Genomic DNA, 24,176 nt, shown 5'->3' with positions numbered 1-24,176 from the left:
GAATAACTTGGTACATTCTCCCCACACTTGGCTTTTTTCATGCGTCTTTTTATATCTTAATAAATAAATTCAAGTGTTTTAGTTGTTTCTCAATTTATGTCCTCTTTTTAGGGTAACAATAATTTCGGTATTAACACCTAGTTTTATCGTTCATAAATATGTATAAACATGATTTTGAATTCATTTAGTTGAAAAATTTTAAAATTTTCACAATATTTAGAAAATAAGCTAAGTATAAACCCGAGAGAATTTATAACCCTTCTCCACACTTGAGATCATGCAATGCCCTCATTTGCATGAAATCAGACTCTAATTATAAATTCATGAAGGTGATTAGTGTAGAAAAGTGATTAAAAATACCCAGTTTGTAATTACAAAGCTCGTCGAATGATAGATGGCGCGCCTCATCGTTCATTCCTTCTTGTTTTATCACACATGTTTTTCTTCAAAAACGATTGCTTTTCTGAACTGTTATCTAATATTTGAAAATACGTCTTTACCCTAACTCGTCATGCATTTTTATTAACGAGTTATGCACTAACCCGAACCCCTAATTTAACGTTAAGTGGGGTTAGACTTCCCCACACTTAGCTGACGACATTTGAAGTCGGTAGAATAAGTTCCACGAATTAAAATAGTGAGCCAGTTATTTACATCTCGGGTGGTGTATAATATATCAATGGGTTTAAAGTTTAGAATCACCCGATTGTCACTACTTAATTCTTTTTTAAGTGTAGCTTTTAGTAAGTGGATATGTCTCTTTTCTGGTTCTTGGTCAAATGGATCGTTATACACCGACATACATACTATAGGGTGGACAATTCCTAACATTTCCTTCCGTTCATTCTCGGGATCAAAGGTTTCACCTTTATTACCCAATTGGGTGAAATTCGAGGTGTCAATATCTATTACAGCTCGTAGTTCATCTTCGATGGATGACTCGTCAATTGAGAATATTGGGTTGGAAGGTTGTGGAATGGTGAATTTCGGGATCGAAGTAGATTCTTCTTCATTAACGGTACTTATCGGTCCCACTACTTTGGTCTCGGGGGTAAAATTTTCAACGTTATCGTTTTCCCAAGAGTACCAATTTGTCACCCTTACTTCTTCTACATTCATTGATTGATTGATGATTTCGTCGGTAGAGGCTAATGTGTCGATATGTTGTGAAATTGGTAAAGCTGAATAAAAAGTATCATCGGGATAATTGGTGATTTTGGAGCTCTCGAATTCATCAAAATTCGATGATATGAGATTTTCTTGCATACGACTCCTCAGATCAACATGTGTGTAATCTGATAGAGTTTCAGCTTCCCGATTTACAAACTCTCTCATTTGTTCATTTTGAGCATCAAGTTCTTCGAGTTTGATTTTCATATAATCTAAAAAATTTTCAAGCACATAATTTTCCTCGTCTTCTGGTTGTTGAGTTTGGATATATTCTTGGAAATAATCCCAATTTGAATTGTATTCCTCATAATCATTCCATTCAGGTTCTATGGGTGCATAATTTTCTATAGGAACGTAATAATAACATTCTCATGTTGAGTGATAATCTCCACAGATTTCACAACCAGTTATTGTTTCGTCATTTGTGATCCAAGATTGACCAAACGAATTGTCATCAACACCCATTTGAGAGTATTGATTAAATTAATTTCGGATGTCATAAAGAGTTTCCAAAATATTCTCGAGATTTTCCATAATGCGCTTATTACCAAATTTTAGCTACAATGTGGTGCATTTACTAATTATCTTATTAGTTATAAAACTAAAAATTATATAAGTTATTAAATTAATAGACTTTTCTGATTTTGTCCACGTTTCGAATAGCCAATAGATGCAGCAGGGAGCCAGAACCCTTTAAATCGGAAGCTCACAACTCAGCCACTAACAAATCCAACTATTACTATGAACCAGAAAATTTGGATGTCTATCAATTAACTGCTTAAAATATTTTTTCGTTTTTGAAATTTTAGAGAAAAAAAATAGAAAATTCTATGTCCTAAAAACTAGATTGTCGAGAAATAAGAAAGAAAAAGATCGCGTCGGAAAACGTCTAAAAATAAAAGGTCGAAAAATAATAAAAAGAACGTAGCGCGTCGAAACTTAAAAAGGCACTAAAAACTAAAAATTAAAAGTTGCGTCTAAAAATATTAAAGCTTAAAAGAAATATTATATCCCAAATGGCAATAACTTAAAAAGGAACTAAAAACTAAAAACGGTGTCGCAAAATTCTAAAGCACCTAGATCTTAGTCTAAAGAAAAAGCACTTAAGGGATTTTACGGCAAAGCCTAACAATCTAAAAATAAAAATAACTATGGCATATACTATATTTAAAACTAAGTACGAACGATAAAAAAAATACAAATTATGCTAAAACAAATAAAAAGATACAAAATATAAAAATAAACTTAAAGTTTATAAAATTATAATTTTTATAAAAATATTATTTTTATATTATTTATTTTATAAAAGTATTAATTTTGTAAATTAATAAAACTAATTAAACTAAATAAACAAATTAATTAAAACTTAAAACAAATTAATTAAATATTTAAAACCTAATTAGGGTTAATAATAATTATTATTATTAATAAAACCCTAAACTGTAATTAATGCGTACTATGTTTGACCTGTCAGAGAACCTCCGCGAGTGCGGTTAGTCCCAGTTCAAAAGCTCCGCGAGTCGCGGAGGGTTCAGTTTCAGCTGAGAAAGGTTCGATTTTTATGCAGGTTCAGATTTTTTTATTTTTTTTTATTTTTTTACTTTTTCTGTTTTTCTGTTTTATAAAATATAAAAAAATATAAATATAACTTAAATAAAAATTTAATTTTAAAACTAAAATAAAAATACTTATTTACTTTATAAATATTATAAACTCTTAAAAATATAAATATATTATTTTTTTTCTTTTTGTATTTTTATATTTTTATTATTTTTAAAACTTATATTTTTATAAAAAGAACTTAATAAAAACTTTTATAAAAATCTTTTTTTTCTTCTTATTTTTAGCGTTGCGCTTTCGGCATTTAACTTCCCCGGCAGCGGCGCCAAAAATACTTGATGTTATGCGAGGTGTATATGAAATAGCTTATATTTTACTAGGAAAAACTATTAAATTATTTATAGAATGGATATACCTAAACCTTGCTACAACACTTATAGGCAGTGTACCTAATCGTACAGTAGTGTAGTTTTTAGTAAGTCCGGTTCGTTCCACAGAAAAATCTTTTAAACAAAGCTTAACGCTATATTAGTTTTAATTTATAAAAATACAAATATATATATAAGTAATATTATTATTATAAAGGGGGGTTTTTACCGTTTAATGACCGGTTTATCGATTTTAAAACATTAGTCGCAATTAAAACCGAATGTAAAATATATAAATATAACTTAATTTAAAACGTAAAATAAATAACGATAATGAAATTTCGATAAATAAAAGTGCGATAATTAAAAAGTACGATAATTAAAAGTGCAATTAAATACAATAACAATAAATAAAAGTGCAATAATTAGAAGTGCAATTAAATATGAAAATAAAGGAATTATGCTTATTTAAACTTCCATAATCATGATGTTTGACGTGTTGATTTTAGTTTATTCTCATGGGTTAATTGTCCTTTGTCCTGAATTATTTAATATGCCCGTCTGGTTTTTGTCCATAACAGTCCATCAGTCATAAATATAAAGTGCGAGTGTCCTCATCAAATTATCCTTATATCCGAAGTCAAATATTCCAACTAATTGGGGACTTAAACTGTAACAAGGTCTTAATACTTTGTTTAATAATTACACCAGGATATCGACTGCGTGTAACCCAAGGTTTTAATACTTTGTTATCAATTATGCCAAGTGTCCTTGTACATAATTTCATCCCTGTTTTAATAATTCCATAAACTATTAATCCATTCCCGTGTCCTGTTAAATGAACGATTATTCGAACATATAAATATCCCGCTCATCGTGTCCGATCTAGTGTATGTGGTTATTTATAGGTACGTCCAATTGTAAATCTTCATATTAAATTAACAAACTATCATTTAATTAAACAAATATAAAGCCCATTAATAGCCCATAGTCTAATTTTCACAAGTGTCGTTCTTTTGTTCAAACCCCAATTATGGTACAAAGCCCAATTACCCCGTCTTAATATTTTAGCCCAACATCACAATTACTTCGGCTTAAATAAGCATAATAATAACTTAGTTACAAGACATTAATTTAAAAAGGAGAACATAACTTACATTGAGTATTTATCGCGTAGTTTTACACAGACAGAACTTCGACTTTAAAACCTGTAAAATAACCTTTACATAACCCAAACTAGCTAATATAAAATTACCCTATACTATATATATATATATATATATATATATATATATATATATATATATATATATATATATATATATATATATATATATATATTTATTATATATTACAGAGGGAGAGATTATTGTGGATGGAGTTTTAAAACTCGGCAGAAGCTCGTTGCATTTATAGGACATTTCTGATTTTGGCTGCTCCGCGAGTGCAGAGGTTTAAGCCTTCACAGCTCCGCGAGTGCGGAGTTCCCTGGGCCAGCTCACCAATTTTTGGCCATTTGCTTGTCGACGTTTTATTTAAATATATATAATATATAAATAATTTATATAATTATTTAAATATTATATTATATTCTTGTGCATAGTTGACTTGTAATTTTTGGTCCGTTGCGTCGGGCGTTGATAGTTGGCTCAGGTCCCGGTTCCGGATTTTCGAACGTCCTTTCGTATAATTTAATATCTTGTACTTTGCGTTCCGCAACTTGTACTTTTGTCATTTTTAGACGTTTCTTATCAATAAATTGAACTACTTGGATTGTATCTTGTACATTTGAGCTTTTTTGGTCATTTGCGTCTTCAAATCGTCGTTTTCGCCTTTTATCTTTGCACTTATTTAATATAAACGATTACAACTTACAATAGGACAATTACAACTAAATAATTTACATATTGGGAGGATATTGCTACTAAATATATGTTCATTTGGAGCACTATCAGTTACGTAGAATCTATTGATAAACTTTTGATGAAATCTTGTGGTCTATATTTATATATATTTATGACTCGAGCAATTAAACCTATAACTCACCAACATTCGTGTTGACCTTTTTAGCATGTTTTATTCTCAGGTCCTTAGACTGCTTCCGCTGTGATGTGCTTGTTGCCTGCATGGAGTCTCTCATGCTTTGTATAAAGTTTATTGCATTCTAAATAAAACTGTGTTGTGTAATAAATAATTGGACTGTGATGTCAACCTGTAAATTAAAGACTTATGTATTTTGGGGTTTTGCTTATATCTAAGCACTCGCCCACATGTTTATAACTTTCTATGTTTAGAAAGTCACTTATTTTAATGAATGCAATATTTTATCAAAACGTATCATATAGAGGTCAAAACCTCACTGTGGAATCAATGATTAACGTGCCGCGTCAATAGCGATTTTGACGGGTCGTTACATACGCCACGACTTGTACAAGGCCGGATATTGCTTTTGCTGTGGGAAAACTGAGTAGATATACTAGTAATCCTAGTACTCATCACTGGCAAGCAATTAGGCGGGTACTGAAGTACTTTAAGAAAACTATGGACTATAGTTTATCTTATAATGGGTTTTCTTCGGTAATAGAAGGATATTCTGATGCGAATTGGATAACCAATATTGAAGATCATTCTTCAACGAGTGGTTGGGTGTTCTTGCTTGGGGGAGGTGCTATTTCATGGGCTTCTAAGAAGCAGACATGTATTACCAACTCAACGATGGAATCTGAGTTTGTTGCTTTAGCTGCTGCTGGTAAAGAAGCAGAATGACTTAGAAACTTGATCCATGAGATACCATTATGGCCTAAACCTATAGCACCCATGTCTATCCATTGTGATAGTGCTGCAACATTAGCAAAGGCTTATAACCAGATGTACAATGGAAAGTCTAGACACTTAGGTGTCAGACATAGCATGATTCGTGAACTCATCATGAATGGGGTGATTTCTATAGTGTTCGTGAGGTCATAACAGAATTTAGCTGATCACTTGACGAAGGGATTGGCAAGAGACTTGGTTGACAAGTCTGCTGTTGGGATGGGTTTAAAGTCCACATAAATGTCTAATTATAAGATACTCAATTCCCTTCCAATGAAAATTAGAAGTTGAATTCAATGCGGAAGGCTTATACTTAGAAATTTGAAGTACATAAATTTTATATCATCCCAAGGTAAGGTATGTACTCGGACCTGCTGAAGGTGAGGTTGAAGTCTAACTTCTTAACAGTTCATTTGAAAAAGTGCAAGAGCATGTGCATGACTGAAGTGAACTACCTATGTGAATGTGAAGTTTTGCCGCTTCAACAAAGCTTGGACTTTTAGCTTTGGATACATTCATGAAAGGATATGGACACATGGCTTGTAAAGTGTCAGGATAGCTTTAGAGTATTTGAAAACTTATGTGTATATTATTTTCAGTTATTCAAATGGGTTGAAGGGTTCAATTCTTAGAACACCCTGATTCTCGAATATTTGAAATGTGTAATGTACTAAGGTGAAAATTCAATCTTCAAGATATTTTCATTTATGCATGAGTTTTTGTTTTAATTTGTTTAATTCTCATGAAACGAATTGCACTAAATTGGGGAGGATTGTTGGAAATTTAGTGTAATTGAGGGATTTAATCTACACTTGTAAATGGGTTAGGAGGTACGGAGTGTACACCCATTAAGTGATAGATTACCCGGACCCAAAAGTGGTTTTCCATTATCACAAATTTGAGTGATTACGGAAGTATTATTCCTGCACTAGGTGAAACATCTCCATCGTGAAAATAAAACAAACAACTTTATGAAAAGTGTTGTAAATTTAGTAGTTAAATATGGATGTAATTAGTCAAATATGGATAGTAAAATTTGTATTATATATATGTGCATAATGTAAGTTATAAAAACACACATATACATTAAATACATCACACCTCTCTTCAACCTCTTTCTCTCCTATATCTTCTACAACACATCTCTCTTTTATTAGTTCTTTCAATTTGAATATATTGAACCAGGCCACTAAAGGTAGTTATAAGCCTACTAAAATATAACACGTTATCAGCACGAAGTGCTCCGTATAATCAAGGTTTATCTAAGCAAGCACACGTCACTAATCAAGGTAAGAAATTATCTAACTTTTATTAACTTCACTAACATTTATATTTATGTTATTTAAGTTATATATGGTCGGTTATACCGCCTGAATTATATTTCTGTAATCTAACTTTTATTAACTTCACTAACATTTATATTTATGTTATTTAAGTTATACATGGTCGGTTATACCGCCTGAATTATATTTCTGTAATCTAACTTTCATTAACTTCACTAACATTTATATTTATGTTATTTAAGTTATATATGGTCGGTTATACCGCCTGAATTATATTTTCTGTAATCTAACTCTTATTAACTTCACTAACATTTATATTTATGTTAATAAGACCTCATGATTGTACGCAACACGTCATTTGACAACACGGTACTTTATGTACGCAACACGTCATTTGACAACACGGTACCATGGGTCGAGATTAATTCCGATCAATACGAATACGATGGGGTCTTTATATGTTATCTAACATTTATGATTACTTATGCAATTAATCATTATTTATTTCATGCATACTAATGTTTATTCTTAAAAGTAAATCTTAAAAGTTAAAATAAGAAAAAGTAGTTTGTATTTTATTAAAAGTAAATCTTAAAAGTTAAAATAAGAAAAAGTAGTTTGTATTTTTATTAAAAGTAAATCTTAAAAGTTAAAATAAGAAAAAGTAGTTTGTATTTTTATTAAAAGTAAATCTTAAAAGTTAAAATAAGAAAAGTAGTTTGTATTTTTATTAAAAGTAAATCTTAAAAGTTAAAATAAGAAAAGTAGTTTGTATTTTTATTAAAAGTAAATCTTAAAAGTTAAAATAAGAAAAAGTAGTTTGTATTTTTATTAAAAGTAAATCTTAAAAGTTAAAATAAGAAAAAAAATCTTGTCCTTTATATTACTCATACGCGTTTTGATATAGTGACTTTATTCATTAACGGCAACTAACGACGTTACAACGGTCATATACACATAACGGTTGTTAACGTCAACTGACGACGTTACAACAACTATATTTTTCAAATATAAAATAAACATCTCCATTTTCACATTTTCACAAATCAATCTTCATTTTTCAGATTACTACTCTCAAAAAGTTTTTGTAAAAATGATTCACACAAGGATGATTTTTCCTATTGTATTGGTCATATTAACTATCATCATTGTTGCTAATATACCACCGGGTGAACCTATATTCTATCCTGCCCTTGTGGTTTTATTATTTGTAATCATACCATTATTCTGTTGTTTGCTACTTATGAATTTAAAATGATTCTAATTTCATTTTATTATTTGTCTATGAATAGAAGTTGATTATGATTATGATTTATGTTATTCATCTTTTTGATAATAGAAAATGTCGAATTTGAAAAGGCTTAAATTTGCTCATTTAGAACAAGTAGGAACAACTACTTAACATGGGTTATGAATGTAGAAAAACATCTCGAATCAAACGGTATTTTAGAAACCCTGAATGAAAATAACAATTATTCCGAACAAGAGAAAGCAATAGTAAGTATTTTTCTTAGCAAACATATTAACGAGTCCTTAGAATCTACATATTATATGATCGAAAATCCAAGTGTATTATGGAAAATACTCAAAGATAGATACGATATTAATTATCAAAAAAAAAAAAATAACGGTGATCCATGAAAGAATAAAATTAAAGATATTAGTAGACGCTCTTATAAGAATTTCGGAGATTCTTATTAATGATCTGGTAACGTGGATCATCAGTCTAGTATTTCTTGAATACATGAACATCTTGTTTAGCTCTACAAATAAGTCCCAAAAGAAAAGAAAACGAGAGTGAATCTGTTGACAAATCTTGATTAAATTAACCCTGAGCTACCTTGAGACTTGAATGGTTTGAATTTTCTAAGATGCCTAGTTTTTTTTATGTATCACTCATAAATAAATGGTTTTAGACCATAACGCATATGTTTTATTAAGTGTTATCTTTTATGTACTTCAGATTATAACTTGTTTGCAGGTAATATAATTTGATTATCTTGCTGAAATATAACTCATTATTTGCTTATCTTATTTGAAGTTTTAGTATGAATCCTGCAGAAATACAACATCAATTAAATGGTAAAGACCTATGTATTGCATATAGTAGTAACATACACACTATGATCAAATCTAAGAAATATTTCATTGATTTAAATCAAATGAAGGAATTATAAATACTATATCAGCTCTTGCAAACTTGATATAAGAAACAAAAAAGGCAAAATTTCATATTACCAAATGGTACGAATTTTTTGGTAAACAATGTCTTGTTTTCTCCCAAATCAAAGAGAAATTTGTTAAGTTTCTCTGATATATATCATAATGGATATGATTATCAGTCAATGATAATCGAAAATGAGAAATATCTATGTAGCACCGAAAAGCGCATAGGATTAAAAGCGCATATGATAAAAAGCACATATGATGAAAAGCGCAGCGCATATGATGAAAAGCGCAGCGCATATGATGAAAAGCGCAGCGCATATGATGAAAAGCGCATCGCGTATAATTAAAAGCGCATATAATGAAAAGTGCATATGACGAAAAGCGCAGTACATATGATTAAAAGCGCATATGGTGAAAATGATATATGATGAAAAGCACATATGGTGATTAATGAAAATCACATATGGTGATTAATGAAAAGCACATATAGTGATTAACGAAAAACACATATGGTGATTAATGAAAATCACATATGGCGATTAATGAAAAGCACATTGAGAAATAATCACCAATGTTTCTTGAAAGAATTTAAGGGTATATATATGGACCAATTCATCCATCATGTGGACCATTTTTCTAATAGACGCATCTAACGCATGGTCTCATGTTTGTGTGTTATCAAGCCATAATATGGCATTTGCAAAGTTTCTTGCACAAATTATTAAATTAAGAACACATTATTCAGATTACACCATTAAAAGGATGAGACTTGATAATGCTGATGAGTTAACATCTCAAGCTTTTAATGATTATTATATGTCTACAAGGATTGTTGTTGAACATCCAGTTTCTCATGTGCATACACAAAATTGGTTTAGCTGAATCAATAGATAAACGCTTACAGCTAATAACTAGACAATTAGAAATGAGTACAAAACTCTCAATATTTATATGGGGACATGTAAATTTACATGATGTGACATTAATTCGCATTAAATCAAAGGCAAGTTATAAATATTCTCCATTACCAACTTAATTTTGGTGGAGACCAAATATTTTCCATCTTAGAACATTTGGTTGTGCAGTATATTTTTAATTGAACAACCACAACAAATGGTTCCTCAAAGAAGGATTGAAATATATGTTAGATATGAAACATCTTCAATCATAAGATATATTGAACCCATGACGGGTGATATTTTTACAGCAAGTTTTGTCGATTGTCACTTTAATGAAACATTGTTCCCTATATTATGGGGAGAAATGAAATATAAATAAAATGATGTTTCATGGTGTGAACATCAATTAAGGAATATTGATCATCGCACAAAAGAATGCGAAAAGAAAGTTCAAATATAATGCATATGCAAGAACTTACAAATTAATTACTTTATGCATTTAAAGATACAAAAAATAAGTGACTAAATCATATATACCAGCAGTAAATGCTTCAGCTAGAATTGAAATTACAAAAGGTGGCAATAATGTCACTCATGAGTCTTTGCTACGGCAGAAACGTGGGAGACCAATTGATTCCAAAGATAAAAATCCTCGAAAAAGAAAATCAGCTGATAATGAGGTAAAAGAAAGTGTTCAAGAAGAACCACAAATCAATACTCCTTCTACAGAGGATATTGATAAATGTAAATACATAAATTGCAATAAATTATGCAATATTATGAAACTGAAATGAAATGAAAAATCTTGATGAGATATTTTCATATAATGTTACAATGACATCATGAATAAAGATGATGATCTGGAACCAAAATCTGTCATTGAATATCAAAATAGACGTGATTGAACTCAATGGAAAGGAGCAATACGAGCTGAATTAGAATCGCTCAATAAAAGAAAAGTTTTTGGATCAATCGTTATCACTTTTAAAGATGTGAAACAATGGGATACAAATGAATTTTTATCCGAAAAGAAATGTGCAAATGAAGTTACAAGGCAAAACTAGACTTGTAACTCAAGATTTCCCACAAAGACCGGAAATGAATTAGGAGAAAAACTTATCCTCCTATAATGAATATAATTACTTATTAGATACTTAATCAACCTGGTAGTTATTTAAATGCATCTCATGGATGTTGTTACTACTTATCTGTATGGATCACTTAATAGTGATATATATATGAATATACCTGAAGGGTTAAGGTATCATAAGCATCTAATGCAAAACCCAAGGGAATATATTCTATTAAATCACAAAGATTTCTAAATGGGTTTATACAATCGGGACGTATGTGGTATAATCGATTAAATTACTACTTGATAAGAAAAGGGTATACATATAAACTTATTTGCACGTGTGTTTTATAAAAACAATGTTCGGATATGTGATCATAGCTGTTTATATCAATTATCTTAAATAAAGAAATCTATGAAGCCATTCAACTTCTAAAGAAAGATTTTAAAATAAAAAAAAATCAAGTATTACGTTGATTTACATATTGAGCATATAACTAATTACTTACTTATACATCAAACAACTTATACCGAAAAGATTTTAAAATATTTTAATATGGACAAGACAAAAACCATTAAGTACTCATATGGTTGTTAGATCTTAATATTGATACTAATCCATTTCATCCTCTAGAAGATCATGAAGATCTTCTTGGTTCAGAAGTTCCATATTTTAGTGCAATTGGGGCTCTTATGTATCTTACAAATTATACAAGATCTGACATTTCTTTTGCAGTTAATTTGTTGACAAGGTTCAGCTCAGCCCCTACCAAAAGACATTGGAATGGGATCAAACAAATAGTTTGATACCTTCGGGGAACTACTGATTTATAATTATTTTATTCTAACAACTCGAAACAAGATTTGTTTGGTTATACAGATGCAGATTATTTATCTGATCTACATAAAGCTAAATTTCAAACTGGATATGTATTCCTAAATGGAGGCACCGCAATATCATGACGTTCTCAAAACAAACACTTGTTGCAACATCATCAAATCATGCCGAAGTGATTGCATTACATGAAGCTACTCGGGAATGATTTTAGTTAAGATCAATGATACAAATCATTATTGATTCTTGTGGACTAGAACGCTATAAAAGCCCAACAACTATCTATGAAGATAATACAGCTTACATAGTACAAATGAAAGAAGAGTATCAAAAATAACAGAACAAAACATAAATGCTGACGAGGCGCTAAAGCTATAAACGGTCTTAACGGTCATAAGTTTGATGGAAAAGAATGGTATATTGGTAAGGCTCAGAAAAAGACTGAAAGGGAATAGGAATTGAAACAACAGTTTAAGCAAACCATGAAAGAGACTGTAGACAAATCACAAGGGTCAAACTTGTACATAAAAGATTTAGATGATACAGTTTCAGATGAAAACCTCAGATTCTTCTCATATACTCAAGATCTCGTAAAAGACAACCAGATTAAAATGAGATACGTTCAATCAACAACTCTGCTGATCTTTATACCAAAGCACTGTCAATCGCTGTTTTCAAAACATACGTTCACAATATTGGCATGAGGCAAGTTCAAAAGATGTGACGACTCAGCGTTGTCTACTTGAGGGGGAGTCAACTATATGCTGCACTCTTTTTCCCTTAGCTAAAGTTTTATCCCACTGGGTTTTCTTTAGCAAGGTTTTTAACGAGGCAGTATTAATTGCTCTTTAAAAAAAATTACCATCCAAGGGGGAGTGTTGTAAATTTAGTAGTTAAATATGGATGGTAATTAGTCAAATATGGATAGTAAAATTTGTACTATATATATGTGCATAATGTAAGTTATAAAAACACACATATACATTAAATACATCACACCTCTCTTCAACCTCTTTCTCTCCTATATCTTCTACAACACATCTCTCTTTTATTAGTTCTTTCAATTTGAATATATTGAACCAGGCCACTAAAGGTAGTTATAAGCCTACTAAAATATAACAAAAAGGATTTAATCGATTTCCTTGATTTGGTTGTTGGAAATAAAACAAACAACTTTATGAAAATGATTTAATCGATTTCCTTGATTTGGTTGTTGGAAATAAAATAAACAATTTTATGAAAAGGATTTGTTTTAGATTTGAAAAGGAAATTAGTTAGTGAAACATCTCCATCGTGGAATAATACTTGTTTTTGGGTGCCTATAAATAAGGACTATCATTCATGAGAAAAAATAGATACAAAAACACCTTAATACTCTTATGCAAAAGAGTTCTTGTTTACTGCCAATAACAAGAACTAATCTCTGTCTTATCCCAAAGTGATATTCGTGTAACCCAGGCAATAAGAGTCGAATAATTACTTTCGGAAAGTGATACCACGATTCAGTGATTTATCCGACTATCGATTATTTTACCCTACACGAAATTTCAATAAAACCTCCAACACTTTATATTTATATTGACGAGTTTCAAATGGGAGTTTGAAGTGCCCCTTACTATTTTTTGGAGCTACATAAACAAAATATTTATCCTTTGTTATATCTTTAGTTTTAAGGAGCCAGTTTACATTGATTGATTATTTTAAAATATTAATTTAGAAAATGATATAAATATTGAACAATCTAGTAAATTGGTGTATATGACTTGTAGAAAGTAAAGTTTGCTAAAAAATATCAATATTAAAATGATTTTTGATTTAAATTTAAATAATTGTCCTAAATTTCCTTGTAAAACTAAACGTGTATGAATCCATAGGACATATCCGGATCATCGAGAACGTGTGCCTTTCAAAGGAAAAACTAGTTGATAAATCGTAGCCGTTGATCTCTGTCACTGCGATCCAACGGTTTAAAATCCATTATACTTTTCCCTTACTCATAAACACCGGATACACTCGATCATCTTCTCGTGCTTGGGGACCAAGTAACGCAAAATAAACCTTCATTTCACGAATTTCAACAGCATTGTTTCCGCATCAACAATTACTAGTATTCTAATTCTTAAATGCGTTTAGAGAAACATTATAATTTGTAATGACGACGTTACGGAGCGCTTTACCGGCGGCGAGACGGTTGATTACATCACGTTTTCTCTCATCAGTACCGTCGTCAAAATCTGACGCGTTACGTTCCGGCTGTGTTGCTGGTGGTTTAGCGGCGGAGGATGATTTATCGTTAAATGATGAATCTGTTCCGGCTACCGGTGTGAAGTTTGATACAGTACCTACGCTTTTACAGCCACGTGTCATTGTTTACGACGGCGTTTGTCATCTCTGTCACCGAGGTTTATTCCAGTTTTTTTTCAAATAATTTACGCTTTTTTTACCAATTTCTATTGTTTTTTGTTATTTTTGTAGTCTATAGTATTCAATTTTTTTGTTATTGTTCTGGTGCGAATGTTAGTTTGGAATTATAGTAGCAGGATAGATTTAGGCTATTTCAGGTACACTGCTTATTTTAGCTGTTGATATGTAGTTGTTCGACTGGAGTTGAATTTGCAGCAATTTTATCCGATTACACATCCAGATTACATTGCAGCTATTGTAGATTTGTAGTACTATTTTTTTTGTTGATGCATGTTATGAAATGTTGGTCCAATTTAGGGCTAGTTGACAGCTACAAATCATAGCCTCATTTTAGGGCTAGTTGATAGTTCTTATATTACGGATTTTAGTAACTCTGCGTGAATTTCATCCGATTACACATTCAGATTAAATTGCAGCTATTGTAGTACTATTGATTTGTTGGTGCATGTTATAAAATATTGGTCAAATTTAGGGTTAGTTGACAGTTACAAATTATAGCTTTAGTTTACTAACCATAGCTTGTTATAGTTCTTATATTTTGGATTTTAGTAATTGGATATGAATTGAAATATTGAATAGTTTGTCAGGCAACTACACTCTGGCTGAGAAACTTAGTGGTAGTGTAGGTTTGTTATTTGTTTGGTTTGTCAAAGTTTGCTCTTGAATTGTTTTCGTAACTTAATTCCTGAAAGAAATTTCAGTTCTGATTTACATTTTGACTACTAAAATGAGTTGTTTGTTGTATTTACCCTAACTGCAAGTTAATTTCCAATTCAACTAAAATGTGTGTGAAAAAGTAATCCTTTGCCAATAACCAAGTAACTGTAAGAAGTTCTATGATTCATGGTTATTTGTTTATTATGTTTATTGCATTATTAAACTCTTGGATAACCTTTATCTTGTTCATGTAGGGGTAAAATTTGTGATTAAAGCAGACAAATACAGTAAATTGAAGTTCTGTTGCCTGCAATCTAAGGCTGCTGAACCATACATGAGAATATGTGGAGTTGATCGTGAGGATGTTCTTCGTCGTTTTCTGTTCATTGAAGGACCATATGAATACCATCAAGGATCTACTGGTTAGTACACTTTTCGCTACACTATTAAATATTTCCATTTATGTGTTCAACCTCTTATACCCCTTAAGGCCTTAAAGGGGCCAAAAGGCGCAACCACTTAAATAATATAAGCAAATTCTTGGCAGACTTTATTCATGGGATTGCTGTCATTAAAAATGAAAGTAAGAATAAAAAATCTGTTCTATGTGAGTCTACTCTGCAAATGCAAATCCTTGTACGATGGTTAAAAACTTTCCAGTAATTTGTTCTTTTTATATCTATTACTGTAACTATGTTTCTTATATAAAACCTAGCAAATTGGTTACTCGAAACCCTATCATGGTTTGACGTGTGTGCTGTGAATGAGTGGTTTGTATAGTGCCGGTTGTTTGCCAAAATTTTGATTTAAGGGGTATAAGTTAAAAACCACATTCTGTTGGGACGACTGACCACACTACAAAGATGTTCACCATTGGCAGTAAGTACGTTTTGGGATATTTTCCTGTTATTAGATACATTTTAAGTTACAACTGGCTATTTCCCTTGCAAAATATAAAAAATTATTTTAAATTTCAGTAGTCTCTTCTTGTTGTAGGTATTAGATGTTATAACTCGTTGCTTCATTAAAAATGACACTGAAACATTTTAACATGGTGGGGTTGTAGAAGTAAGTGTTAAATATAGTAGATTTTTGTCTTTTGGAGTTTTGGAAGCTACATTCAGATTTGCGTATTCAACTTTTATAATCTTGCAACTCCTTTAGATGATTGTTTATGTGTAATCGCAATTACTCTACTAGGAACGACTATTGTCAATTCAAAGACTATAAAGTAGACAGATAACTGAGTGTTGGATTTATCATCAATAAATCTATAAAGACGTATGTACACAGTTGAAAAGATCGATCTATTTTTCAGTTCTCAATGGGATTTCTTTTTTTGTTTTACTTTTTGTAGCTGCTTTGAAGGTTCTTTCTTACTTGCCATTTCCATACTCGGCATTGAGCTCTCTTATGATCGTTCCAACTCCTATAAGAGATGCTGCATACGACTACATTGCCAAACGACGCTATGACTGGTTTGGCAAGGATACAAATTGCCTAGTTTTAAAAGAGAAGGAATTGCTTGAACGGTTCATTGACAGAGACGAATTGGTTCAAAAGAAATGGTCAGATGAGTAACTCTACTTGCAACACTACATTTTTACCGTAAGTTCTCTTACCCATGTTTACTTTATCTCACACGAAGATAAGATTGGAGTTGTAATTAAGTAGCTATCTTATAAAAAGATTTTGCAATCGAGATTACTTTGTTAGTGAAACAAAACAGTAGGAGTGCAAATGGCGGTCTTGTTCTTAACTGAGAACTCACTCATGTAGCTGCATTAATATTGTATTACTTATTGAACACCTTTATATGGTGGCCTCCTTCACAGTTTTGAGTTTGATCATGATCAGATTAACGGAAAGTATTCATCCGCTTTCTATCTAGCATGCTCCTATTACATTCAACTTATAGTTTGCAAATCTGACAATTGTTTCACTACACGTTATGAGCATAGAGGGTTTGTTTGTAAGATAATGTTTTTTTTTTTTTTTTTGTTGAAAGCCGATTAAGATTGTTTATAAAAGAATTGTTAATGTTAATTGAAATCACGGTTAGATAACAGTTTGAATGAATTGATTGACAAATTTTTAACCGGTCCATAAAATTAAGATCTTAAATGTAACAGGTTATATTTTGAAATGACAGTCATATTTGCCATCAACTACGAAGTCGAATAACTAATTCTTACGATATTGAAGACATTACTAGCTTATGGAATACTAAATTACCATGTACACAGGAATGATAGTTGAAATGAAGGAAACAAAAATGAATTTGGAATAACATAACAATAAAAATAAGAACAAATATACAGACAAGATAAATTTTCGAGGCTCCGCCTGACCCATATAACTCGTTCAGGAGTGCCAGTGAGAAAAAATATGATTCATAAATCGCTACTTAAATTTAAGTTCTATCTGAAATGAAGTACAATATACAAGCACGACTCCAACGAGCAATAGATCGGCTTCTTCCAACATACCAAGTGATGTTTTGTGGTTCTTGTCTTTGTTTCTTTCTGATCACACTATGGAAGACATAAAATTTATGTATCTATTTCATTTTTTCTGAAAAAACTATCAGAATAAAGAGATTTGCGATGAAAATGGTGATTCTTACTTACCAAGTCCAACAAGATTCAGCAAGGTTTCCGCTTGTCAACCTTTACATGAATATTGAACCATTTCTTCTTCTTTGATTGACTCCTTGCTGATGACTTTTGGTGGCCATCCTCTTTTGACTCCTTTGACACACCCTTTGACACACCTCGGATCTTGCTTCTGCGACCACTGGCACTACGTTTTGTTGGTGGAACTGTTGTGTAGGAGGCATGTATCTCATTTCTTTGTTTAAGAAGTTCATCAATCTACGAAAGTCAAATATTACAAGTATTGACCAACAATTGAAGACTTGAAGAATGTCGTCTACAAAATGGGCAGTGATGAAAAAATGGTAGGCAGGATACACCGGGTAACAGGTCAAAAGGGGATGATATATTTAAGTGTGTGTCAAACTGGGCCGGGTTAGCTGACCACTAAAACTTTGTGCATTGTTTTTGAATATGTAATAATATATGTACTACGTATTTAAAACAATTTATAAAGGTTTTAAATAGATGAAGAGACATTATGAATATTAGAAGTAATAATTTCTTATCTTATACCTCTTGCATTTCTTGAGCATATCTACTGGTCATCTCTGTGAACTGTGCAAGAACCTATCCATACAAAACAATAAATATGAAAATAAAAAAATACCGGTTTACGGATTAAACAGATCATGATTAACCAACCTGTTTGTATTCAGTTTCAAATTTGGAAAGCTCCAATCGTTTTGACAAAATCTGAGCTTCAACTTCTCGGAGACTCTCTTTCTCTTCTACAAACGAAGCTGTGCATACAACTTCTATTGTGTAGCTTACACTTTTAAAGAAGTTGTCACCTGCACAAGGCCATTTTTAATCATTACATATGCTGATAAAATTGTTTTTGACTTTTGAGGCACTATTTTCTTCATTTGTCATTAATACAGAGTATTTCAGACATTTCACCAATATCATACAAGTAATAAATAACATCTATTACCATGTGATTATAAAGGCAGCAACTGGATAGGTCAAGTTGATAAAAAACTATCTTTTTCAAAAAAAATTAAATTTTATTCAAATAGTTTGTCGAACATGATATACAAACTACATTTTCAATTTAATTGTTTTGTCAACAAAAAATTTAGGAGGATTTATGCAATGATAATACGCTCACGATGTCTTTCGTAACATTGCCATTGAAGCTAATTTTTCCTAGTACGCCTGTTGAATCCATTAATTTGGGTTGAGACACCTCTAATGATAGGTTAAATTTGGCTTACTTTGTGACAGCCTTAAACGTATAAATAGTCGTAGAATCTAACCGTAAACAGCAAACGTATGCATGCCAGCTTTTATTTCGTGTATTTCACATGGCTGAAATCCATCGAGCTTTTTAAAGAAAGCAGCATCTGGATCCTTTGCAGCAGTCTGGGCCAACCCGACAATAAATTAGAGTTTATAAAAATTTGTCACGAGTTTAGTTGTCACAATTGCATATCTCTGTGAATCAAATTTACTCACCGAAGTAGACGATCGATCCAATCGATAAACTGGGAAACCAAGAAAATACATTCCGGCAGATGTAACTTTTCCTGTTTTTGCACTATCTTCCTACAATAGAAGTTAATGTAACAGAATTTAGACTATGTATGCCCACAAGCAAATCGTAAATCTCAACATTCCCGGATTTGATTAGGGACAAAGGTTTCTCCCTGAAAACCTATGCGTCAAGCTCTGTGTGCACGCTCAAAAAAGTTTTCAAGCTCACCTTGTCTTTTAAAGACCATCTTTTTCGTTCTGGTAGCCTTAATCATATCTAGCCTTTCAACTTCCACCTCAGCTTAGAGAACAAAAACAAACAATGTTTCAAGAACTACCATAAACTATAAGTCGCATTATACAATATTAGTTAGTAAGATAGGCAATATTGCAACGATAGTATTCCCCAAAAGAAGTTACTTCAATCATATTTGTTATAGTGTTACTTAAAGAACAACTTAAGTTGTATGTGACATACTGGTTTAACCAGATCTGTAGCAAATACCCAGGGACAGTTACATCATCATCATCCACTGACGCCAATATGTTACATGTAACAACCTAAACAGGCAATGGATGATGTAACTGTACCTAAGGCGCTTGTTATAGATCTGATTGAACAGGTACATCACACACTACTTAAGTTGTTCTTTAAAGAGCATTATAACAAATATGATTGAACTCTAATGATACAACTTCTTTTGGGGAATCCTATCGTTGCAATATTGTCTATCTTACTAACTAATATTGTATAATGCAACAAATAGATTATGGTTAATAGTTATTGAAACATTATGTATGTTTGTTCTCTAGGCTGAAGTGGAAGTGGAAGTGTAGATAAGCTTAAGGATACCTGAGCGAGATGGCCTTTAAGAGGCAATGTGAGGTTGAAAGAGACTGTTGAACGTGCGTACATAGAGATTGACACACAGGCTGCCAGGGACAAAATTTTGTCCCTAATCGATACGGGTAGGGCTGTAAATGAGCCGAGCTACTCGAACTCGGCTCGTAAAAAAACTCGGTTTGGGCCGAGCGTAAATTAGAGCTCGTTTAAGCTTGCGAGTCTAAACAAGCTTTCATTTATATTTACATATATTATTTTAATTTTTTATATTATAAATTAAAATGAATTATATATACAAAATAATTATATTAATTACTCGTATTATATAAAGCGAAGGATCACTGATAATGTGACTTGTATTCATCCGATGTAAACATGCACCTCTCTTCCATTTTCCAACATGACATTTATATTTCTTTCATTTCCCAACGTTTCCAGTTAGATTTTCAATCAATTTTTAGTGTATTCATAACTATTTGTTGATTATGTTCATCTTCCTAAAGTTTGATTCTAACTCTTAAGAATCCTAGTTTCTTCCTGATATGAAAAACCGTATGTACAGTATCAGAATTCACTAACAAACTCTTCAACCATCTTACCCAAATAAATTAATGAGCTTGAGAATTTTCTTAATGAGCCGAACTTAATTCGAGCTAAACTACATTAAAGTATATTTCTTCTAGAAAAACAATACAGTTTTGCGACAACACTCTAATTCTCATAATCATTATCATTATCATTATTTTAGTTTAATTCGACTAGCAAGAATTAAAATTGTCAAGTATCCAAATTGTAGTTGCCCAACAAATACATATACTATAATAAATATCTTAATACGTGGTAATAACAATACCTGCAGCGCGAGATTTAATCCGCCATTTTCTTCCTGATCGAAATACAAAAGCTGCACAAAGTTGGTGTCTATAGGTAAGCACAAGACAATAAAATATATTTCAAATTCAAATCAAGGGAAAATAGAAGTGTTGTGCATGCTAACGTAAATGCATTTACAGGATGATGAATATATTCATATAAACAAAAGTTATAAACCTTGAACTTGCTCTTATCTGCTGACTGTACTCGGCAAACTAATCCAGCCTGTGCTTCCTTCTCTGTTATTGTGACAGAATAAAAATGAGCACCTTGTTTCTCGACCTACACAGAAATGCAAATACTCCATATGAGCAATCAAATCAAACTACAAACAAAACTAGAAACAAAAGTAAGCAGTAACCTACCTTTTTAACAACTGGTTGCCCTAAATAAATTGGCTGAATAGTAACTGACCCATTTAATGCTTCCTCCAAAACAGTGGCGGATACGGTCGTTTTAATGGGCACTCCAAGTTTGCTGCAGCAACATGCATTTTATACAACCTCAAATTAAAATAAGGTTACAAGCATAAAAATTAATGATTAAAATGAGGGGGTCGGACAGAATGGGTCAGCGGGTCAAACTGGGTGATCTTTAGTAGTACGATAAATCTTTAATACTAATGTAGCATTTAGGAGGTTGTATGCATTACAAAAATACTTGGTTACTTTCAATCTGTTTAGTTTGTTTACCTTTTAAGTAAAGGCAGTCCAAACAACCCATTAGACCCATTTGAGATAAAAGAAAACTAAATCAACCCATCCATTAGTAAATGGGTGTAAATGGACACCTCAAAACATAAATAACAAAATGTTTTACAAGCGTTTTGATTTTAAAAGACCTGAAAAGTGCAGCAAAGACGGTATTCATTGTACTTAAACTCGAAAGATCTAGCTCTAAATCTTGACTTTCACTTTCAACAGCCTGCATTTATAACTTTCTACAGTCAGCATACACTAAATACATATACATATACATATTTCCATTATATTCCCTTATAAATTAAAACTATATAAGCCAATTATAAAAAACAAGTGAACCATTCCCATTATTGAAAGTTTGGTACCTCAAAACCAGCAGTGTCATATTGATTGCGTTTATCTGGATCGGACAATATGTTATATGAAAAGGTTATCTCGTTAAACATATCAGTCGCTTTAGGGTCATTCGCAGTCTTATCAGGATGGTATCTAATAAAATTTATCAACAGAAAGTAATCAGCTTTCAAAGCATATATGCACAAAATGTTTAATCTATCAAATGCTATAACTTACAACGAACGCTAAATTTAGATTAATTTACATACATTTATAATTATAATTCATATTCATATATATAATCATATACACACATATGGGGGTGTGGCAAGAGAAACTGAAAAAAAAAAAAAAACATCTTTATTTAATAATTTATACAAATTAATACTACTAAATTCAAACTAATAACCCCTACAAAATCTAAAAGGAAAAATAATAATATTAAAACTACTTCTAACAGAATTAACAATTTTCATGACTAATTACCAACAAAGTTTACAACTTTCATGACTAATTAAGAGCAAAAGTACGGAATTTAAAATAACCAATTAAAAATAAATAAATAAATAAATAAATAAATAAATAAGATAACATACTTTAAGGCTAATTTACGGTAAGCACTCTTGATTTCTTGATCTGTGGAGCTACGAGTAACACCAAGAACTTCATACGGATCTCTCAGTGATTGTTTTTCAGCTTCTTTTTTCTCCGATTTTGATTTATGAGGTGGCATTTTTCGATGAATTTTTTAACAATTAACGAAAACCCGCGTCAAGAAGGAGAAAAAAAAAACCCTAAAAATGTGTACGCCAGTTAAAATAAGGTGTTAAAGAAAGTTTCCTGATATAAAATTTCAAAAACATTCATTCAAATTTTAAATTAAATAAAAACCCTAAAAGTTGTTCTCTTGGGGACGGAGAAGTTTAAGAAATGCTAGAAAAAGTAAAAAGTGAAATCGATTGTAGAAAATCACAGCTCAACTGTGTTTTGGCTTTGATTTTGATTTGGTAGCTGGCTCCTTCCCTGTTTGAAGGATAAAGAAATGAGTGTGTTGTAAGATTTTAAGGATAAAATAAATAATAGTTTTGTCTTTAATATCAAATGTTTCGTTCAACACCTTATGGTTTTGGAATCTTTACACCTTTGATTTGAAAATGCGCAAATATTATTTATTTATTATTTATATTAATTACAATTATTATTAATTATTTTAGTTAAAGTTTAATTATACTATATATATATATATATATATATATATATATATATATATATATATATATATATATATACATATCATATCGACGTCATCTATATATATTATTTGGAATAACCATAGACACTCTATATGCGGTAATGATCGAGTTAGCTATACAGGGTTGAGGTTGATTCTAAAATAATATATATACTTTGAGTTGTGATCGAGTCTGAGACATGTATACAATGGGTCACGATACGTATTAATTAATTCGAATATTATATATTAAACTATATATGTATTATTGAACTACCAACTGTGGACTACTAACATTGGACAATTAAAATGAATTAAAATATTAACTATAACATATGAAACTAAATATTTCTACAAGTTTGCCACTTGATTTCATCTTAAACCTCATTTGTATCTTGACGATTACAATCTGCGTTCAAACCTTTCATGATTCTTGAAAACACCTCAATCGAGAGGATGAACCAACCGCACTTCATCTAAGGAAAAAAGATTTATGCATATAGTTATGCACCTGAAAACACTCGGAACCTGAGTAAACGTGTAAACACGTATCTGTGCTAGCTCTTTTGGCGTTGTTACTACCGAAAATAACTTTGCAATCCCTTTTCAAAGTAGCAAATTTTGTCACAGCTTCAGCAAATCAATTTCGACTTTTCATTCGAATAAGCCTTACTATAACTTTGATATATAAATTGTCTTTCGTCATCGACACCGAGAAACGTTTATATTCCACCACATTAGCAGTAAACTTACCAGCAACTTCATTGATCTTTGACTTTCTGAAAAATCATTATATACATTAAAACC

General features: G+C 31.3%; 2 protein-coding genes across 2 annotated transcripts; one reads left to right on the top strand and one right to left on the bottom strand.

Moving 5' to 3' along the window:
• The first annotated feature begins 14,318 nt into the window (after positions 1-14,318).
• On the top strand, positions 14,319-17,109 carry LOC139865010 (uncharacterized). Its single transcript, XM_071853563.1, has 3 exons — positions 14,319-14,572; positions 15,506-15,673; positions 16,609-17,109. Exons 1-3 carry the CDS (start codon positions 14,323-14,325, stop codon positions 16,830-16,832), a joined length of 642 nt encoding a protein of 213 aa, XP_071709664.1. The 5' UTR covers positions 14,319-14,322; the 3' UTR covers positions 16,833-17,109.
• Positions 17,110-17,519: 410 nt separating this feature from the next.
• On the bottom strand, positions 17,520-23,154 carry LOC139861106 (chaperone protein dnaJ 16). Its single transcript, XM_071849408.1, has 12 exons — positions 22,735-23,154; positions 22,168-22,291; positions 21,943-22,025; positions 21,467-21,578; positions 21,279-21,383; positions 21,082-21,132; positions 19,367-19,456; positions 19,168-19,273; positions 18,551-18,699; positions 18,422-18,475; positions 17,882-18,124; positions 17,520-17,785 (listed from the first exon to the last, which is right to left on the bottom strand). Exons 1-11 carry the CDS (start codon positions 22,869-22,871, stop codon positions 17,897-17,899), a joined length of 1,239 nt encoding a protein of 412 aa, XP_071705509.1. The 5' UTR covers positions 22,872-23,154; the 3' UTR covers positions 17,520-17,785; positions 17,882-17,896.
• Between the last annotated feature and the right edge of the window lie 1,022 nt (positions 23,155-24,176).

Source organism: Rutidosis leptorrhynchoides, chromosome 8 (genome assembly GCF_046630445.1).
Source record: "Rutidosis leptorrhynchoides isolate AG116_Rl617_1_P2 chromosome 8, CSIRO_AGI_Rlap_v1, whole genome shotgun sequence".
Classification (NCBI taxonomy): domain Eukaryota; kingdom Viridiplantae; phylum Streptophyta; class Magnoliopsida; order Asterales; family Asteraceae; genus Rutidosis; species Rutidosis leptorrhynchoides.
This window is presented reverse-complemented; position numbering and strand designations above follow the sequence as displayed.